This window comes from Patagioenas fasciata, chromosome 12 (genome assembly GCF_037038585.1).
Source record: "Patagioenas fasciata isolate bPatFas1 chromosome 12, bPatFas1.hap1, whole genome shotgun sequence".
Taxonomy (NCBI): domain Eukaryota; kingdom Metazoa; phylum Chordata; class Aves; order Columbiformes; family Columbidae; genus Patagioenas; species Patagioenas fasciata.
This window is the reverse complement of record NC_092531.1, coordinates 21,157,186-21,177,582: the sequence shown is the minus strand read 5'-3', so window position 1 is coordinate 21,177,582 and position 20,397 is coordinate 21,157,186. Positions and strand designations below refer to the sequence as shown.

General features: G+C 46.9%; 1 protein-coding gene across 2 annotated transcripts in view; it reads right to left on the bottom strand.

Moving 5' to 3' along the window:
• The window catches only part of ACAN (aggrecan), a 50,415-nt gene that overhangs the window by 6,569 nt on the left and 23,449 nt on the right, over window positions 1-20,397 (bottom strand). The window contains exons 3-13 of one of the 2 annotated variants that reach the window (XM_065847730.2): window positions 19,648-20,019; window positions 18,168-18,342; window positions 17,520-17,647; window positions 16,651-16,944; window positions 14,462-14,974; window positions 13,778-13,952; window positions 13,237-13,364; window positions 12,822-13,115; window positions 12,474-12,668; window positions 8,784-12,134; window positions 577-690 (exon numbers count right to left, since the gene is read on the bottom strand). In XM_065847730.2, coding sequence (XP_065703802.1) covers window positions 577-690; window positions 8,784-12,134; window positions 12,474-12,668; window positions 12,822-13,115; window positions 13,237-13,364; window positions 13,778-13,952; window positions 14,462-14,974; window positions 16,651-16,944; window positions 17,520-17,647; window positions 18,168-18,342; window positions 19,648-20,019 — 5,739 coding nt within the window. The remainder of the gene's footprint in view (window positions 1-576; window positions 691-8,783; window positions 12,135-12,473; window positions 12,669-12,821; window positions 13,116-13,236; window positions 13,365-13,777; window positions 13,953-14,461; window positions 14,975-16,650; window positions 16,945-17,519; window positions 17,648-18,167; window positions 18,343-19,647; window positions 20,020-20,397) is intronic. The other variant, XM_065847731.2, reaches the window with a different exon arrangement.

The window sequence follows — 20,397 nt, the reverse complement described above, 5'->3', positions numbered from 1 at the left end:
CTTTTGCCACAGGAAGCTATGTTGATGGGATGACAAAATGTCATGCTGTGTCAAATTGGTGGAGATTCCTGGAGTGAACGAGGTTTCTCTCAGATGCATCTTCACAGAGACAAACACAATCATTTTGCATGGCTCAGTTGAAGCATCCTTCCATGAAATTCTGCTCTAGCAGAGAAAGTTTGCCTGGGGTGAAGATATACTCAGATGTTTCCCTACTGTTACAGATGAACAGAAAGACCCTTGACCCAAAGAGACAGCAACTTCTGTGATGAACACCATTACAATCTGTATTGAACTTCACTAGAGAAAGTTAGGAAAAAGGAAAAAGCTGAAGAAGACACCAGAAGCTCCTGCTTGGGAATCTTAGAAGTGCTGTGATGAACAAAGTAATCAAAATACATAAGCAAAAGTCTCAAAGCTTTTCCCTAGTGTATTTTAAGCTGCTGTTAGAGGTTAGCTTACTGAGATGAGGGCTGGACTGATGGGTGCACTTGGGATCAGCTTTTTTTTGGGGGTAGGGTGTGAACGAGGTAGTGCAGCAGTTAGTAAGATTAGCTGAAGCCAGGTAGACCGTACCGATCTCACACAGGTCCCCTCCGTAGCTGGGAAGGCATAAGCATTTGAAAGAGTCGATGCCATCAGCGCAGGTAGCTCCATTCAGACAGGGGCTTGAGTGGCACTCATCAGTGTCTGCAAGAAATCAAGGGCTTCCATTAGGGCTCTGGGCAGACAACTCCAGCAACTGGGACAACTTGTTTCCTTGCTTGTTTAGGAGGGAATATCAGTTGTTTTTGGGGAACCTGGGAGTTGCTAAGATCTTATTTCAAAACATACTGCCACTGCTGCTGCTGCTGTAAGAATGAAGACAAGAAACTCAACCCACACTATAAGGAAGATATTGGTTTTCTGTCGCTTGATGGTTGGCCACCACTCTGAAGACATCAGGACAGGCTCGGCGAGATGTATCCAATACACAGCACTCAGTATCTTGGACAGCTGTTTCTTGTTCATGTTCTCTGCCTGACGGATCAAACATGGAAACTTGTGTCTGTGTCTCCACCAGCTATGGGTCTACAAGGAAGAATGTGGAGTTCTCGTAAGTGATGGAAACACCCTGAAACAGATCTCTGTCTCCTAACAAGCCTTCCTGGGGCCAGTGCTTACTATTGATTTCTTCCTAACCAGACTTTAGATGTTCTAGGGCAAGAAATCTCTTCTCAGTGAAGATGAAGGAAGAGCAGAGAAGAAAAAAAGTGGGTTCAAAGGTGGTTCAGAGACCCTCAACTTTTTCCTTTTGAGGATCTTAGGCCTAGCTATGGGTGTTTCTTCCTCGGTGAAGAGTCATTCAAAGATTATGAACATGTTGGCTATGGAAACACCAGATCAGAGTTGAGCAGCAACTTCTCAAGGTTTGTGTTCTTCTTTTGTTGAGGTATATTTGATGTGATATTGTCTCCCTGCAGAACCATGACTCCAGACATACGAGAGCAGATGCATGCTTTACCCAGTGTGGCTGTCTAGTTGCTCAGTGGCCAATGTCTGATATGTCAACTAAAAGTTGACATGTTCTGTAACGTGCCTAAGTGATGGAAAAATTTCTTCCTGACCTTGGATGGTAAATCGGCTCACGCTTTGGAGCATGAAGGTTGTCATCTTTATTCTAGACCATATCACTGCGAGCAATGCATCCTCATACGGCTGATGAACCACTTTTGCAATTAGTTCTTCACTGAGAGAAGGATATTTTTCCTCTAGATTGCCTTTCTAAATATCGATGAATGCTTTCTGGGTTTCTTTGTTCACTACAACATGAAGAGAATTGGAGATCCTGTTTCCATAACAATAACAAATACTTTCCAGAGCAAAATGGGGGTCACAGGCCTAGTAGAAGGGAGGAACTGAACTTGGCTGGCTATTGCTTATTAGTCATGCTTGGAGTTCTAGAAGATAGAGAACAGAAGGGTAAATGAGGTATCCTGAGGGATGATTACAACTCTAGAGGCACCTTGGGCTTCCTAACAGCAGTGGCAGCAGAAGTTCATTTTGATTCTGGTGGGTTTCAGCTGAACCAGTAAGGAAAATCTCTCCTTTGTCCATTGGGCTCCATGAAGTGGGGAGCACGCTGCAGAAATGTGAACAAAGCACATCCGAGAGCTAAAACAGAATGTTTAGCAGGGAATAACGAGTCTTCAGCTGTCTTCAGCAGCATGGACTACAACTTGGCACGTCCGAGATGTGTTCTGAGATGCAGGAGAAGACCGTCTGTGAGTTGCCATCCCTGACTTGGAGGAGGAGGGAAGAGGCACACAAGTGCAAAGTCTTTGCCACAAATTTCCAGCTGGGAAATAATACTGGAACAGAATTTCCTTTTACAGGTATTCTATATAATATGACTGCACATATTATATATGCTGTAAAAACAAATATCTGTGTATAATATATATGTTATGTATATCTCCATACATATACATATATATTTTATATATCACATATAAATAAAGGGTATGTACTTGTAGGTAGTGTTGGAAAAACAGACAACAAACACAAGTGAGAAATAGACAACTTTTTCCGTAGAAGTGCGGTGCAAATTGCTGGAGAGAAGAGTTTTTAAACACATGATGATCATAAATACCAAGCTCCTCCTCCAGCCCATTGGGCCACTCAGGCAGTGACCCTATCTCTGTCTGGTTGTACAATCATCTTATCAAGCTGAAATCAAGAAACTCAAACATTTCATCTGGAAGCATTGCTGATTCTGGTCCTCCCAGAAATTTGCATCTTGAAGGTCTTTAAGAAAAGGAAGTTTTAAATGGTGAAATTGGCAGCAATGCTGTCCCTGGAAACCCTGGCAAACCAGTTTGTGGGTGTTTTTAGGATATTGCATCAAAGTCACAGGATTTATGGGAGGTGAGAACTCCAGTAAAAAAAAAAAAATCACTAAATGCTTTGCTTTTTTCTTATAGCCTTATATATACCATAAATATATCCACTTGCACAGAGTTCAGAGCTAGATGAGGTCAGTAAATCACTGGACACCTCTTCAGCACACGAGGTGTGCAAGTTCTGCTCAGCATGGAGCGAGCCCCCGCTGCCACGGCTCTGGCTGCCAGGGCTCTTGACACCCAAGGACCTTACACAGACGCCAGCTATTTATTTGCTTGGGTGAGCAGTCCTTCAAAAAGTCAGCTCTGCTTTGAGATGCAGCTCAAGTGCTGATCAACCAACGAGAAGACAAGACTTCTGCTATTATTACCCAGTGCTAACAAAGGACAAGCGATGCGGCAGGGGATGCAGAGTGGAGGCAGCTCTCGTTTTCGAGAGCTTTGGCTCGAAAACAAAGACAGGGAAGAAAATGCCTTGCGGTGCCAAGAGTAGGAAGCCCGTTTAGAACATATTATTAACTCACTTATGGAGGATAATGCAAAATTAGCAGCTCTTTAGAAGACGATTCATACTGCAGTTAATATCGCTCAGAAGTTGCCAAAGATTATTCAAATCTATTGTCAGAACAGTTTCTATTTTTTGCTACTAACAGGACCCAAGGTCTAACTTCTAGATTAAAAAAAAAAAAACAAAAACAAACTAAAAAACCCCATAAAAACAATGTAAACAGGGTCTTGCATCTGGAAGATGTAAACTGCTGGCTGGAGCAAGGGAAGTTACACAACTACAATGCAAACTTTACATTTGGTTCACCATTTTCTTCCTAAGTTTTCTCTGATATTGCCAGATACATACTGTGTTCAGTCACAACTATTTTCTTTTGGTGCAACTAAGCATAATCTAATTATTGTCCCAATGTACTAGATAATGGAAATCAGAAAGAGAAATTCTTCAGAAACGAAAGAGAAATAGATTGGTCCTGGTTTTGCTCAGGGGGCAAATGACACACAAAAGTGAACACACAATGTCAGTGGTGAGAAGGAAATGCTTGAAAACTCCTCATCCCAAGCTAAGAAGACAATACTGGAAACAGTGCTAACACTTTTTACAGTCTGTGCATTTCTCTTAATGGCAGCCTGTATGAAAGATGAGCAAGAATATCCACAAAAACCCATCAACTCTGTGCTTAACTAAGGAGAAGCAGCTTAACAACAGGGAAGATGCAATCACCCAAACCTTTAACCAACTATAGTTTTACTGAAGCTGTGAGAAACTGGTTTAGAAATATACCCTAGGATTAAAATTCCTGTTTTTGTTCTACAGAGAGGAAAAATCAAGACCAGAAGGCAAAGGCATTTTCAGGATGTCCAGCAGTCCCTGTTGTGCCCCTCACTCTTTCTTCATAGGCCTTCTTGTAAGTGCAATTATCCAAACAGGGACTCAGAGACCAGCTAGATAATTATCTTCTAGAGACTGAGGAAAAACAAATCCAGGTACAAATTAAATTTGCTTTTCAGAGACTCCTGGGAAGCCTGAACTGCCGATCTGGTAGCTCAAACACTGAAGAAAAACATAGGAGCAATTGTAGGGTGACTCCTACAAGAAAAGAACAGGAGGAGTTGGGAAAACAGTTCTCTCACATTTTAAGTGAAGTGCTGGCATCAAAAATCACATAGCCAGCTAGTGGCTTATGATAAGCAACTAAGACTTTATAATAATTAACTACAATACTTAAACAAAAGCCTCCATGAAGCAGAATGGGCAGATATTGCTACAGCCTTAAATAGTCATATTAATCTAGAGAACAGCAAGTTTCCAGGAGAACCTGCTGACCTGTTGGGACCTTTGATTTATATAACATTCCCATGGAAGAAGAGCTCAAGCAATTCAGACATCACTGCCTCCAAAATACTATATCTAGAAGTAAACTGATGTGTATAAAACACTAGTCCAGGACTGTAGGTTTCTTCTTCAGAGAAAGGTTTTAATTAAGCTAATAAAGTTCCAGTGCAAAATGAACAGTATATTCAGGAGACATCAAATCGTCTGGTCAGTCACAAATGGGGTCTGCTTTTGCCTGTCCTTCAGCCAGGACTGGTACCTCCATCACCTTCTTGAGACCATGCTCTCCATTCCATGTAGGTGAAACATTATGAATCAGGTGAATGTGTTCTAGACTTTTTTACTTCTTGGGTTAATCTTCTCTGGACCAACACGACTCTATTGCTTGGACTTCCAGGGCATGAAGAAAGATGAAACCCCATCAAGGCCTTTCCTCATTTGGATTATAACCTTCATCTGTGCTGGTGCTATAGGCAGTGGAGTCCATGAAGTTATTTTACCAGAGACAAGCAAAACTTCACATAAATAGCTGCTGTTTCAGCACATTTCTCTTCAGCTGACCTGAGCGAAGTTTTTAACTTGTTGACTAGTCAGAGCACTCCAAACCACAGCCTTTCACTGAAGTGCCAGCATGCTTTTTTTCAGCTAATAATTATTTGTCTTCAAATATTACCAGAAGCAAAAAGACCTGCTGAATTGGTAAAACTCTGGATGAAGAAGCCAAACCTATGGACAATTCTTCAGGCTTGTGGGGCTCCTGTTCTCATGGAGGCATCAAAGTGCTGACTAAAGAGATGTGCATGCGTAGCCCTCTATTTGGTTAAATACTAAAAAATACTGGCACTCCAAGTGTTAATCTTTGGTCTTCTTTTGCTTCTGGCTCTGGCTTTCAAGGAGAAGTAGAGTCTATAGCAGAGCAGAAAAATACCATTCTTCTTAAATAATCCCACTAAAAAGACTGCTGGATCTAACTGGAACCCTTTGCTGACAAGAGCGTAACAGCCGCGTGTCCCTGCTCCTCATTCTTAGCTCCTCTTGTAGTCTGAACCAGCTTCTCCTGTGCTTTAATGCTGGCCAAAATTAATTGCACTTAATGGGCATCCATTACATCCTACAAACTCTGAGCAGAACACAAGGCGTAGATACTAAAACCGGTATTTTTTGCAAGAGCTAAACCTCAAGACTGTGAAGCTTCAGGTAAAAAGGCAGCCACAACAGGGGAAGTATCATTTTGCGTTCCAGCCCATGGCTCTTCTTTGTAGGCTTTCCATGTACACAATCCCTGGAGCACTGTAAAGAGTAATGACCCAAAAAAGGAAATCTGTGATTATTTTCCCCTTTTCCCCCTTTGTTTGTCATCACTTCGCTCTAACTCTCTAGAAGTTCTCCTTCTTGCAGGGGTGTTGCATGTTCATAGTCAATACACTTTCTTGCCGCCTGGATGAGCTTCCTTCAGACCCTGACCAGGACCGCATTTAACTCTGTAGGAACACTGTAATGAAGAACCTTACCAATAAACGAGAGGTTTTATCCTGGAATACCTTCTCCAGTGGGTGCACCAGCCACGCACGGGCACTGAAGCTCTCTCTAGTCTATAAAGTGTCCACAGTTAAGCTTCATGCAGCCATCATTTACTTCTCCCTGTCACCTGCTTAGAAGCCCCAGCTGCTACATCGTCATGTCTGTGACTCGCAAATACACAACACGTTCCAATTTCAGAAGAATTTTTCAAGTTTCTTTACACATGAGCTGTCGAACACATGGTTTTCTTTCAAAATACTTCACAAGAATGTTGGCTAACAAATGCTCCGAAGAATCTGGCAATCGCCTTGTGGGTAATTTATAAAAAGAGAAAACAGTGAAATAGAATCATACTTTGGGGCCAATTCTTTTTCTTCCTCCTGGGCCTCACTGGCTAGTTTCCTTCCTCGCCCTCAGCTCTGCCTTCACTGGTTTGTTTTTGTCTCCAAGCCCGGACGTGGCAGCAGGCATGGCCCAAAAGCAGAGCCCATTCGGTGCACAAGGAGGGATTTTGGATGTTTAACTCCTGCAACACCCTGCTGAGCCCTGGACTCCATTTTAGGCTGGACCAGTGCTGCGGGAATAACCCCGCTGACTTGTCCTCACCCACTCCTGCAGCATCCGCTGTGCAGCTGCTCAGCCCAGACAGACAGGACCTGAAATGTGTTCTGAGCAGGACTGAACAAAGGTTTGTGATTACCTGTTTGCTCAGAGGGAGAGAAGTGACGCAGAGGGAAATGCAGTGACTCATTCAAAACACTTTCGGGATGGAAATGAAGGTAGAAATCCGGCTGAGCTTCACAAAGCCCGGCACTTACAGACCCTTACCGAGTCCAGAGCTACCTATGCTGAGTGGTGTAAATTAACCAAAAAGAAGCAATTCTGGATGTAATGTGGTAAGGAGGTGGAATGAATGTTACTTTTGCTATAAAGAAATCGGAAAATCTCTTTGCACATACGTTTTGTACCAGACTTAGGCAACATGTCCTACATGAACATGTGGCCCATTGAGAAATGAGCATATGTTGGGCCTTCATGAAACAGCACAAGCACTGATGGTTTTCAAATGGAGCCCATCCCCAGGAGCCTGCACCTGATTGCAGTAAAGTGAAACCAAGCTGTTGCCAGGGGTGCCATGGAACATCCTGTGTTACCAGGACTGGGCTCCTCCCTTGGCCAAGAAGCAGCCACCAGCAAGCACAGCAGCATCCCATCTCATTTTCATCTCATTGCAGCATCTAAATGCCTCCACTGCACGTGAACACTGCTCAGGGGACACTCATCAGAAAGCCAGCAGAGTACTTTCACTACAAAAGGTTACTCAGATTTAAATATTGTGTCTGTTTATACTTGACACCAAAGAATCCCACCAAAGACAGAATGTTAAAACACCAAGAAGGGGCAGGGTGTAAGGAAGAGCATTTATCAGCAGGGTTGACAAAAGATAACAATGCTCTGAGCATCATTTCACCCATTTAGCCTGTTCTATCTGCAGAACACAGTGTATGACACAGACCAGAGGGAAGCCCTGCTCTGTGCCAAAGGCACTGGTGCAGTTTGCCCGATGCAAACGTTGCACTGAACACAGATGATGTTGAGAGTAGAGATTTTTTGTCCCCAGCTGCCTTGCTTTGCCTCTTACCCCTTGGCACTGCAAAGCTGCTGATGGCTGGGCTCCCACAGCAAGCGCTATGAAACACTCGGGGATACAGGCAGCGAGTCAACACATCACGGAAAGAGAAATAAAACAGGGCAGAGACTTGCAGCCTGTCTCATCCAATTTCTCAGCTGCATCCACTAGCCACGGTGGAAGTCTCTGGCGGGTGGAGCCGTCTTTGCTCTTGTTTCCACATGAGAAGAAAAAATGGTTGTTTTCTCTAGATTCTACATCTCACAGCAATTTCAGAGGGGGTGTGAATGCCTCAGTGCCTTGCCCAGCAGCATCACACCCAGAGACTGGTCATAGCAGCTCTCAATTCAAAGAACGTTCTTTTTCAAGCCCCTGCTCTGACAGCACGTTGGGGAGAGCTCACCTATGTCCCAGCTCACCTATGTCCCAGCCATGACCCTGTGAGGCACAAGTAGATGATGCCTCCATCATGTTCCTGGCAGGTGCCACCAGGAACGGCAATTCAGAGGAGTGAATGGTGCCTCATGCTGTGGTGCAGTGGGGGAAGGCCAGCTGTGCATCTCCTGGTGCTTCCCTTGAAATGGTCCTCTGCTGCTCACCCCAGGGGCATGTAATTGCCATGGGCAGGCAGGAGGGAGGTTCTGGAGGCTTCTGAGGATGCAGTTATGGTGGCTGGATAATTGTATCACCTGCCCAAACACAGACTGTCATTTGTTAAGACAGAAGCTATTGAACACAACCTGTGAAATACCCCACTTGGATGGCTCCCCACCACAACAATGTTCTGCTTAAATCCGCTTCTGTGTTAATGTTCTCTGCTGTAGAAGCAGCAAAAACGTGACAGCTATGCCCCCCCTCTTCCCCTTTTATAGCACATTCCCTCCCATATGAGAAGAAGACACGGTACCTTCTGTGGTGGGTCCTAATGCATCTATTGCTTCTTGTGACACTTGAGGCAGGACAGCTGTAGCGGTGGCCAGCAGATGGGGATTGTCTAGAACAACATCTGTCTCTGTCTGTTGTTCTGACACCGCGGGAGGGGATGGCTCTATTTCAAGTTGAGGCTCTTCAGGGTTCCTGTGTCCCCGTGTTGCTTCAACATCTGGAGTACTGGTACTAATTACAAAGTCTGGGACAGAGGTTTCCCCTGAAACACCTGTGATTGAGTGTGTCACAGCTCCAGATGTTGTATCAGGAATTTCCTTCTCCTCAGGAGCACCAGAGGGCTCGCCACGAGCCAAAGATGTGGCAGCTGTTTCGACGTTAGCAGCAGGCAATGACGATGTTTCTCCACTGGTTTTGTGGCCTGTGGATGTTTCTCTGTTAGTCTCAGAAAATGCAGGTGTTTCACCCCTTGCTTCTTGACTTGTGGATGTTTCTATTCTAATTTCAGGAAATGCAGAGGTTTCTCCACTTACTTCTTGAACTGTGGATGTTTCTATGTTAGTTTCAGGATAGACAGATGTTTCACCCCTGACTTCTTGGCTTGTTTGTGTTTCTATGTTAATCTCAGGGAATGCAGATGCTTCCCCGCTGATTTCATGAATTGTGGAAGTTTCTATGTTAATTTCAGGAAATGCAGATGTTTCACCTCGGGCTTCTTGACTTGTGGATGTTTCTATTCTGATTTCAGGAAATGCAGATGTTTCACCACTGATTTCGTGGACCATTGAAGTTTCTATGCTGATTTGGGGAAATGCAGATGTTTCCCCACTGGTTTCATGGACTGTGGATGTTTCTATGCTAATTTCGGGATAGGCAGATGTTTCACCCCTGGCTTCTTGATTTGTGGATGTTTCTATTCTAATTTCAGGAAACGCAGAACTTTCTCCACCAATTTCACGGACCGTGGAAGTTTCTATGCTAATTTCAGGAAATGCAGAACTTTCTCCACTAATTTCACGGACCGTGGAAGTTTCTATGCTAATTTCAGGAAATGCAGAACTTTCCCCGCTAATTTCATGGATTGTGGAAGTTTCTATTGTAATTTCAGGAAATGCAGAACTTTCCCCACTGGTTTCGTGGACTGTGGATGTTTCTATCCTAATTTCAGGATAGCCAGATGTTTCAGCCCTGGCCTCTTGACTTGTGAATGTTTCTATTCTAATTTCAGGAAATGCAGATGTTTCCCCACTGATTTCTTGAACTGTTGATGTTTCTATTCTAATTTCAGGAAATGCAGATGTTTCCCCACTGATTTCTTGTGTTGTGGAAGTTTCTGTGCTACTTTCAGGAAACCCAGAGGTTTCCCCACTGATTTCTTGTATTGTGGATGTTTCTATGATAATTTCAGGATAGCCAGATGTTTCACCCCTGGCTTCTTGACTTGTGGATGTTTCTATGATAATCTCAGGGAATGCAGATGTTTCCCCGCTGATTTCTTGAATTGTTGATGTTTCTGTGCTAAATTCAGGAAATGCAGATGTCTCCCCACTGATTTCATGAACTGTGGAAGTTTCTACGCTAGTTTCAGGAAACGCAGAGGTTTCCCCACTGATTTCTTGAATTGTGGACGTTTCTGTGCTAAATTCAGGAAATGCTGATGTTTCACCACTGATTTCATAAGCTGTTGATGTTTCTATACCACTTTCTGGCCATGCAGACGTTTCCCCACTTAGTTCACCAGATGCAGAGGCCTCACCACTTGGCCCAAAACTGTAGGGAAATGTAACAGCCGTTACCCCACCCAGTTCCTGTGATACTGTTGGTCTTGTCACAACTTCTACTAAATCAGAAGTGACTAAAGTGACTTCTGGAAGCCCTGAGGCCTCCCCACTAGCATCTGTCACTGCTGAAGATTGTCCACTTAGATCTGTGGTTCCAGAAATGTCTCCACTGCTGTACGGGATTCCCGATGGCTCTCCACTGAAGTCTCCTGTCCCTGAAGGAAACCCGCTGGTCAAAATACCTCCAGACTCTTCTCCAGATGGTCCTCTGTCTCCAGAAGGAAATCCACTGGTTTCTATCATCCCAGATGGTCCTTCTCCCACCTCTTGAGCAACTGACGTCTGTGTTACAACTTCCACCAAAGTGGTATCCACAAGAGAGACTGTGGGAAAGCCAGAGGTGAGTCCACTTTCCTCTCCAGACAGTAGGCCACTGGTGACATCAACACCAGAGACTTCTCCACTGCTGTCAATCACTCCACTCGGATGTCCGCTCATCTCGAGCACTCCAGAAGCACTCCCACCAAAGTCTACGTGCCCAGAAGGCTCACCACTGATGTCTGAACTTCCAGATACCATGCCTGATGTGTCTCCACCTCCTGAAGGTAATCCACTGATTTCCAAAATCTCTTTTGCTTCTGCTCTTGTAATTGAGGGAATTGTTGTCACTTCCTCCAAACTGGTGTCTACAAAGGTAACACTCAAAGCCTCGCCGCTTCCATCGATACCAGAAGTAAGGCCGCTTAGGTCCACCAGGCCACTGACCTCATGTGTTCCAGATGATTCTCCACTGACATCCAGTCCTGAGGGCAGCCCGCTGAGCTCAGGCACCCCAGAAGGTTCCCCACTGAGCTCAGGCACCCCAGAAGGTTCCCCACTGAGCTCAGGCTCTCCGGAGGGCTCCCCACTGAGCTCAGCTCCTGAGGGTAACCCATGGGTTCCTCCACTGGTGTCCCACTCAGCAGATGGGAACCCTGACAGATCTCCTTCACCACTGACTCCAACGGATCCTTTTCCTTCCTCTTGTCGTTCTGGTGCTGTTGTGACAACTTCCTCCAATGTGGTATCCACAAGAGAGATGGTAGGAAAACCAGAGGCAAGTCCACTTTCCTCTCCAGAAGACACACCACTGACCAGTTCAGTGCCAGAGATTTCTCCGCTAAATCCAGAAGGCAGTCCACTGCTTTCCACTCCAGGTGGCAGGCCACTAATTTCTGGTGTCCTCGAAGTAGACACTGATACATCTTCCTCTCCAGAAGTTAAGCCGCTGATGTCAACAGTGCCAGAAGGCACACCACTCAGGTCCCCTGAGGGTAGCCCGCTTTCTCCAGGTAGAAAGCCACTAGTATGCAGGTCTACAGATGGTAATCCACTTTCTCCGATCCCTGAGTGTTCTCCACTAAGTTCAAAAACTCCAGAAGCTGGTTCTCCACTCGCAACAGGGACTTCAGGTACCCACCCGGATGCCGAAGTTTCACCACTGACTTGATGTTGTCCAGATTCAGTCATCTCCCCCGACACTTCGCTGATGGAAGCATTGGTACTTGTTTCCTCTGGTATTATGGTGGCTGGAGGAAAAACAGATGGACTAACTGCAAAAGAAAGAGAGAACAAAGAGAGAGAGATAGGAAAACTTTATGAAATTGTTTTAAAGAAGCTATTAACAATTTCTCAATTCATTTTTTCCTCCAAACTGGTACATTTGGGTCTTCAGGATGATTGGTCATTTAGTTCAGACCTACACAAAAGTTCAATAATATACACATGTAGGTCCTCCTGTGTGCACAGCCTCAGACTTTGCTAATATGGTGATAATCCTATAGATTTAGAGGGAGTTCCTTTCAGAAAGGACACGTCATTTATTTTGGGAGTGTCCCAACTCTACAACACCAGCCAAGTGCAACCCTGGAGATGAGGAAGCTCTGACCCACCTGGGAGCAGCGACACATCGGTTGGTAAGACTTCTGTCCCCCAGGCTGTTTGATTCTCAGGTTGAGTGGCAAACTCGGTCTCCACAGTTACCTCCTCTCCAGAGGGTACTCCCTCCACTCCAGGGATTATTTGGGTTGCCAGCGCATCTTCTTCAAAGAACAAGGTGACTCCATCCTCCTCCACAGGTGGCAGAGCTGGAACAAAAAGCTTTTTGAGGGAGTTTCCAAAAATTCACAGTCCAAGATTCCAGTGAAGTTGTTCAGCCAAACCAGCATCCCAATGTGCCCAGCCTCCCTCGTGAAATCCCTTTCCCCGAGGAGACTGGCCTACAAGGGGTGGGAAGGTACCTCTGAAGCAGAAGGCATGATGCCGGGACAGCGGGTCAGGAAAGCCCGTCTGGTTGTAGTGCTGGTAGATGGTTCTCACACCAGGTGCATCCCCTCCACAGGCGGGACGGGGGCTCACGATGGGGTAGCGGAGGCTGCCATCAGCTAACCAGCCAGCGTAGCATCTGTCCAGGCCCTGCTTCCAGGCAGCATGGAGTTGACCAACAGAGGCCAGTGTGGCATTTTGGCTCTCACAGTACTGCTGAGCTTCTGGGAAGGTGAACTGCTCTGGCTGGGTTGCAAAGAACACCTCACCTGAGGGATAGGAGAGAAAACGGGTGTAAGTGTCTGCATCCTACCCATGTACATGAAGACGAGGAGGTGTGAAGCACATTTTTGCTCCACAGCTGTGCCCAGAGGAGATGGAAGAATGTACCCTTGAGCCTGTCGATGTAGCAGTACACATCATAGGTCTCTGAGGCTGGGCGCATGCCGTATGACCGCACACCTGGAGAGTTCTCTTTGTCCCCTACGCAGTTACTTCGGGGATTCACGATGGGATACCTACCGAAAGAAGGAGAGGGGAGGTAACCCAAGATCAGCCTTGGACTGAAGAACCGCAGTGTATTTGGGAGCAGGACACAAACAGTTCACTGTTAGAGGTACTCAGAGTCCCCAGCGTGACTTGGAAACAAGTCCACTTCCAATTTGGGGCAATGAATACAAACTTCACTTTTCCTACACATCAGGGGAGCTCACTGCTGCAGGAGGTATACACAGGTTTGGAAATGGGTAGGACAGGTGGAGAAAAATGGGTCTATTGGCCAATAGATATCATGAGCTGGGAACAGCCTTAAGTCAGGAAAGATTTAGATGCTGATGAGTAAAACAGCAGGACAGATGAGAGTAAAACCTCAATTTCATGGCTGGGCAGTCATTTTGAGATTTGTCTTCCCCAAGTCAATATATAATTTTACCTGACTGTCTGGTCCCGCAGCCAGCCGGCATCGCACTGGTCAAAGCCAGCCTCGTAGGCAGCCTGGAGCTGTTCGGGAGTGGCAATAACTGCGTTGTTCTCCAGGCAGGCCTGCTGGGCTTGGACGAAGGAGAAAGCGTATCTGCTGGTGGCAGAGCGGTAGTGAAACACCACACCTGTGGGAAGAGAAGCCGCGGTGACACAGCAGGTATGGGACACCCCCTTCACCAAGATGTGTGACCAGAAAGGGTCTCCCCAACAACAATGTAAGGACCAGTGCCTGTCAAACCCATTTTGATGGAGATGCCTCATTCATCGAGCTCCACTGCCATCAAGGGTGATGTTTAGGGATCTCTATAGCCCTCTTCTGGGATCTTCCTACCTTGACTTCCCTCATTCCCTGGAGCCAGATGCATATGGGACTGCAGAGTGTGCCCACTGCAGCCCCAAGCATCACCCAGTGGAATCCTTTTCAGCACATGATGGGGTGAACCACAGCCTCCTCCTCACCCCTCGTGTCCTATCATAATGGAGGTACTCAATCTATCCCTTACCCCAAACAGGCCTGCACACCTCCAGGGACCCAGATGCCCTCTGAAATGGTAGAAGCTCAGGCAGTTTTCAGGTGAATGGTTACCTCTATGAAAAACTGATCTTCAGACTTCTCGAAGTCCTAGTGACTTACCTGTGGGGGAGATGGGCTGCTCAGGTAGGAGGCCAACGCCAGGGGCTGCTGTCACTCGCACAAGCTGATCTTCCACTGTGAACACCGAGGCAGACTCTAGTCCTGGTGTGGCAGTCACCCCCACGACCTCCTCCACCGAACTCATCTCTGCTGTTTGGGTGGTGATGAGAGTGCCTAAGGTTACGGTGGTGACCTCTTCAGGCACAGCCCACACCCCTGTGACATCCCCCCTGGTCACATTCTCCTCCTCTGGGGCAGCTGTCTCTGCTGTGACACCAGTGGCAAAGAGATCTGGCAGGACAGTGAAGCCCTCATACAGCTCCGTGGCGGTGGGGGTGATCTCAATGGGTTCCAGGGTGGCGATGCTGCCACGGGCTTCCTCCTCCGTGGCATTGCGTGGCAGAGGTAGCTCCACCTCGGTCTGGGTGACTGTCTGGATGGTGAAAGCGCTGCCCAGCTCACTTCCCCTCTCATCGATGAACTGCCCTGGGACCAGAGTCTCAATGTCATCCCCTACATCAGGAGACAAAGCAGCAGTCAGCAGGGACAAGGTCAGTCTAGCAAGGTGTTCTGTGCTGGTGCTGCCTCTGAGAAGAAGCTGGGTGTTTGCTGACTCTGAGAGGAGCAGGAAAATCATGACAGTTTTGTAAAAAAAGGTTTTCCTTCCTCCACTAGGGCTCTGCACAACGCCCCCGCAAGGAGGCCACCTTCATGTCAATGAGCCACCGCATGCCCCACAGCTGGTAAATCAGAAAGGACTTTCCCAGCTCTCCTTCCCGGGAACACCTTGCCCATATCCAAGTCTGCACTGACCTCTAGTGCCTACCGCAGGAATTTAAGGTGGTCGGAGGAAAGTAGGGCAGTTTGGATACCCTCCACAGCAGGTCTGAGCCATGGGAGAAAGGCAACTGCATCCTCACACTCGATGTGTTACCAGGATCGTGACCTCCTTCTGCTCTACCCAGGTGAGAGCTTAAAAGCTCATCGCATACAAGCGTGTCAACCCCATCACCAGGACAGCCTAGGCCACTTGCTGTACCAAATACATCCAAACAACTCCCACCTTTCCCCTCTCAGATCACTTTTCTGCTCAAGTCACATCCCTCAGGTGTTGGAGACCATGCTTAACATGCCACTGAGCAGGTCAGCCTACAGCAAGGATGGTGGTTTAAAGGGCAGCATAAAACAAAACTTGGCAGGTGAGGGAGGAATGGGACATCTTGGCTATGCAGTGAGGCAGGTCTCAGCTGGGGAGGGAGAAACAATGCAACAAGGTCAGGCTTTTCCCCTGATACTGCTTACCCTACTCTGTTTATTTCCAATTCCATTTTCCTTCTAGTTCATTTTAGCCCCTATCTCTCTGACCTCAAGGCATTGAGACAATCAGACAGAGATCCTGAGGCAAGGACTGCTGTGCTTGGTAACTTCAGATGCACACCCTGAGATAACCATAAGGCTGTAGCTTGTTGCACCAGTCCTTAGCTTGGCCGTGTCAGTGGATTACTCCAAGGGGTCTATGAGGTTTTACAGGGCCTCCTGACACACTGATCATGCATGTATCTGGCACGAAAGGTCTGTATCAAACAGGTTTCAAAACTTTTTTTAAGATGGCAATCCTATCTGAATGTTAGCCTATGGTTACCCTGAATAGATTGTATACCACTGTGTTTTGTCCCCTTCTTGCTGCAAGAAGAGTGCAATTACAAGAAAGGGGGAGTAGCTGGGATGCTCTCAACTTCCCAGGTGCAATTTTGCCCCCTTTCTGATCATCAGAGACTGCTGCAGTCCCTGATTTAACCCAGCGTGGAAACTCAGGTGTCTGTACCACATCACAGCACTATACACATCTTGATGGTCAGACCTGTTCTCCGTTTCCTTCTCTGTCATCTCCAGCATTCAAAGTCTTGTACATGAAGCACCTGGGCTCTGTTCCCTGTCTCCAGGAGAACTACCAAAGCTGGAAGGTGTGGGAGGACTGAAGGGAAGAGGGCTTTGTTACGCCACCTCCTCAGAGCCTCCCTGTGCACTTTCTGGATCTGTTTCCTACCTGAACATGGTCAGGGGACTCAATCTTCTGAGAACCCACTTTCCTCCCAAGCCTTTATTTTGGGGTTAGCTCTGGCCAGGGAGCTCCTGCTTGCTGACATGTAGAGACACGTTGCTGAGTCCCATGGCCCCCATGCACTCACCGCTATAGCAGATGGCATCGTAGCGAGAGTCGGGGTGCGGGTACCCTGTCTGGTTGGCGTGCAGGTACACTGTCCGTACGCCCACCAGGTTTCCTCCACAGTTGGGCCGTGCTCTGGAAATGGGGTAGCGAACGCTGCGATCGGCCAGCCAGCCTGCGCTGCACATGTCCATGCCATCCTTCCAGGCCAAGTACAGCTCTCCTGTGGTGGCCAAACGGGCTCCCAAACTGTGGCATTTGTCAAAAGCTTCTTGGAAGGTGAACTTCTCGGGGGCAGTGGCATAGAAGACTTTACCTGCAATCACACCATGCAATAGCACAGGAATTATCTGTAGAATTTAATCCCAATTATTTTTCTTTCCCCTTCCCATTCCTGAGATCTGGGTAAGATTAAAAGTCCTGTGCATTACAGCTGAACTACAACCCCATGCAGATGATTGTCTATAAAGACGAGAAGCAAGGGAGTCTTGCAGACCGAATACAGACCGGAGCAAAATATCCCCAGCTAGCTGGAGCCACAGGGAAAGAGGAAGACAAAGGACAATTTCAGTTCTGATGTGCTGAATATTTCAATGAATCACTGTCCTAAGCATGGGAGATGGACACCTCTGAATGTCACACCCTCACGTGGATGACCAGAGACACACAGGACTGTGGCAGGGGTTAGACAGACTCGGTACTGCATTAGTCATTGACATTAAAATTGTCCAAGGACTAATGAAGAGACTGCAGAGAACATCTGGCTTTTTCCGGGGTATGTACTATTCCATCTTGAACCTGTCCTGCCTCTGTATTTACTGTTGTCCGGTCTAGGCATGACAAGAGCTTTGGTTGCTTCTGCATCTAGTGACAGTAAAAGCCCCAAATCACCTTGCATTTGCTCTGCATAGCAGTAAACATCATAGGTTTCATCTGGCTCACGGACACCGTAGGTCCTCACTCCTGGAAATTCATCCTTGTCGCCATAGCACTGCACCCGGGGCCAGTGGATGGGGTACCTGGCAGAGAGAAGGGGTTAAGGAATGGGAGCAGGACCCTGGCAGCCACCGTGTGATGCTTTATGGCTTTTCCTGGGTTATGGGGAAGGGGAAGGATGACTTGCTGTCCTGCCCTCTTTGTGACAGTCCTGAGCACAGCAGGTCCCTGGGAACACCAGCCAAACACATGAGGTCAAGGTGCCTCCCCAGTGGGGTCTCACAGCTCAGTGTGGCTGAGCCACGCTTGTGCATCTTGTTGTAGCATCTGCTTTGTTCAGAGAGGATGAAAGATCAGGATGAAGTCTTTGGCCACTCATCTGCCACCACGGGCTGAGGAGGACAGCGCTCACTCTGCTTTCCTACTATACATTCCCCCGGTAGAAAATGGCTTGCAATGCACCACCTCCCTCTGCACACCAGCAATTATAACAGTTGCTATTTAGCAAGTTTTTCTCAACCATTTTCAGTTGGTGGCTTCATTGTAGAAGTTCTTCCTTAATGACTCTGCTATGGTTTTCCTTTCCTTGCTGCTGTTCCTTACCTGACAGTCTGGTCAGCCAGCCAGCCAGCATCACACTGCTCGTACCCATCCTCATACGCAGCTTGCAGCTGCTCAGGAGTAGCAATGACAGCGCTGTTCTGGATACAGGCCTGCTTTGCTTTCTCGAAGTTCAAGGTGTACCTGGTGGATATTGCTCTGTAGTGGAATACAATGCCTGGAAAACACAATGGCCATCACTCACACATCTTCTAGAGAGGAACCAGCCCCTTTCCTTCCAGAGAAGTTAGGGATTCAAAGAACAGATACTACATGGCAACTAGAAGCAATGAACTATTTATGCTGATTGTCTGTATTTGAGCATCTCAAACCAAGGGTGCCTTGATGGGCTTCTTTCACAGGACCTTGTGGTGCACCTTGGTGACCCAGGACAGTGACTGCTCCCCCATGGTGCTGTAACAAATACATGGTGCATAAAAGCCAGTACCTGAATAGTAATGGGAACAGTGAAAGTATATCCATCACAGAGAACAGAGCTATATCACTGTCAGAAGGAGCCAATACTTACCTGGTACAGACCTGTACAGCATTTTAAATGCACAGATCAGCAATCAGGCAGTGGTGCAGAGCAGGGACAGTGATATTGTGCAGGTTTGGAAGCTGCAACCCCTCAAGGTCCTGCTCAGTTCCAAGGGTGCAGAGTGTCAACCACTGTACAAACACCCAGGGAACAAGAGGCAAGTCCACTTGAAATCTCTAGGTCTGCCACAAGCATATCTAAGTTGTACTTTTCAATGAACAGGGATCTTTACAAAGGGTGGCTGTCTGTACACTCTGCTCTGGTGTGAGCAGAACGTTGAGTGGAAAATTCACCAGGAGGCAATGAATGGGCTCGCAGCTGCCACTGTTACATACACATTCCAGTGTATGTGACCAGTAGAGACCTGCTGCTTAACTCTTGTAGTGGAAGCTGTGTCCCTGTCCTACACCAAAAGCAAAGGATAAATATAAGGGATGTAGGAAATGTAACTTTTGCTATTTTATCTACCTATTACTAGGATGAGCTTTGCAAGACTATGGGGAAAGTTTTTCAAGAACAGATCAATTCTCCAGCTGAGGGCATCCCATCTCCTAAAATGTTTGGAAGAAATAGACGTTCTTATGACAGCCCTGTTCCAGCTTCATCCATCTGAGCAATAACCCAGCGTATCCAGTACCACCTCCTGCCAAGGATGTCATCTTGCTGACTTGGTAACTCACCTTCTGCCAGAAGAGTCATTTTATTGCCATCTATTCTGCCATGAGTCATTTTACTGGTTTGTTTAGTCTGCTCCTAGCCTGCTAAAATAAATGCCTGGCCCATGACTTCTGCTCACCTACCCACTGCCTTATTTGTGATCCAACTGAAAGGGTTTATGCCTATAGGGAGAACAGTACCTCCTCTGCCCATATATTTCTTCCTCCCTTCTGCCCAGGACAGGCATAAAGACCTTGAAAGAAAATATCAAGGGCAGGATCTCACCTTTCACTAGGACCTCTATTGTGTCTTGTCTGTCCTCAATCCCGTACATCACTTCACAGCGATAAATCCCAGTGTGGTTGGATCTCAGCGCCTTGATTTCTAAAGTGGCATCGGTGGGGATGGCGGGATAATTGGGCAAAGAGATCACCTCCCTGTACTCGCTGTTGAGCCGGATTTTCCCACCAGTGGCCACTAGCAAGACAACTTCGGTCCCATTTGAGAGTTTGCTCCATTTGATCCGTGGGGTCAGCAGGGCACTGGTGTCCTCTTCCTCTGGGATGTTGAAGTAACAGGGGATGTTCAGGGAGCTTCCCAGGACAACACGCAGGGGAGACTGCTCGGGTATCTTCACTTCCAGGCCATCACTACTGTCTGCCAGTTCCAAAACAAAGCAAAGGTTACATCAATAATGCATTTAATCCAAAATTTCCAGTGCTTCCATATGCTCCAATGCCTATATTTGCTCAGACACACTATTTTTGGTCTATTCTGTTGAAAAGAACTTACAGAAAGGGAAGTTACAACCATGACCCTTGTGTCACTGTTGTTTTTGGGATCTGGACCAGTGCTGGATATGGGAATGAAGGGAATGACAGGCTCTACTGCAGTGTAGCTGCTATGAAATCACACCTGACAGGGTCTAAAAAGGGGAATACTGAAATTCCCTTAATTTCCCCATAAATCTGCCTTTGTCTGGACCTGTCTCCCTGATTCCCCAAGCACAAGATCAGCGAGAGGCACAGCAGCCAT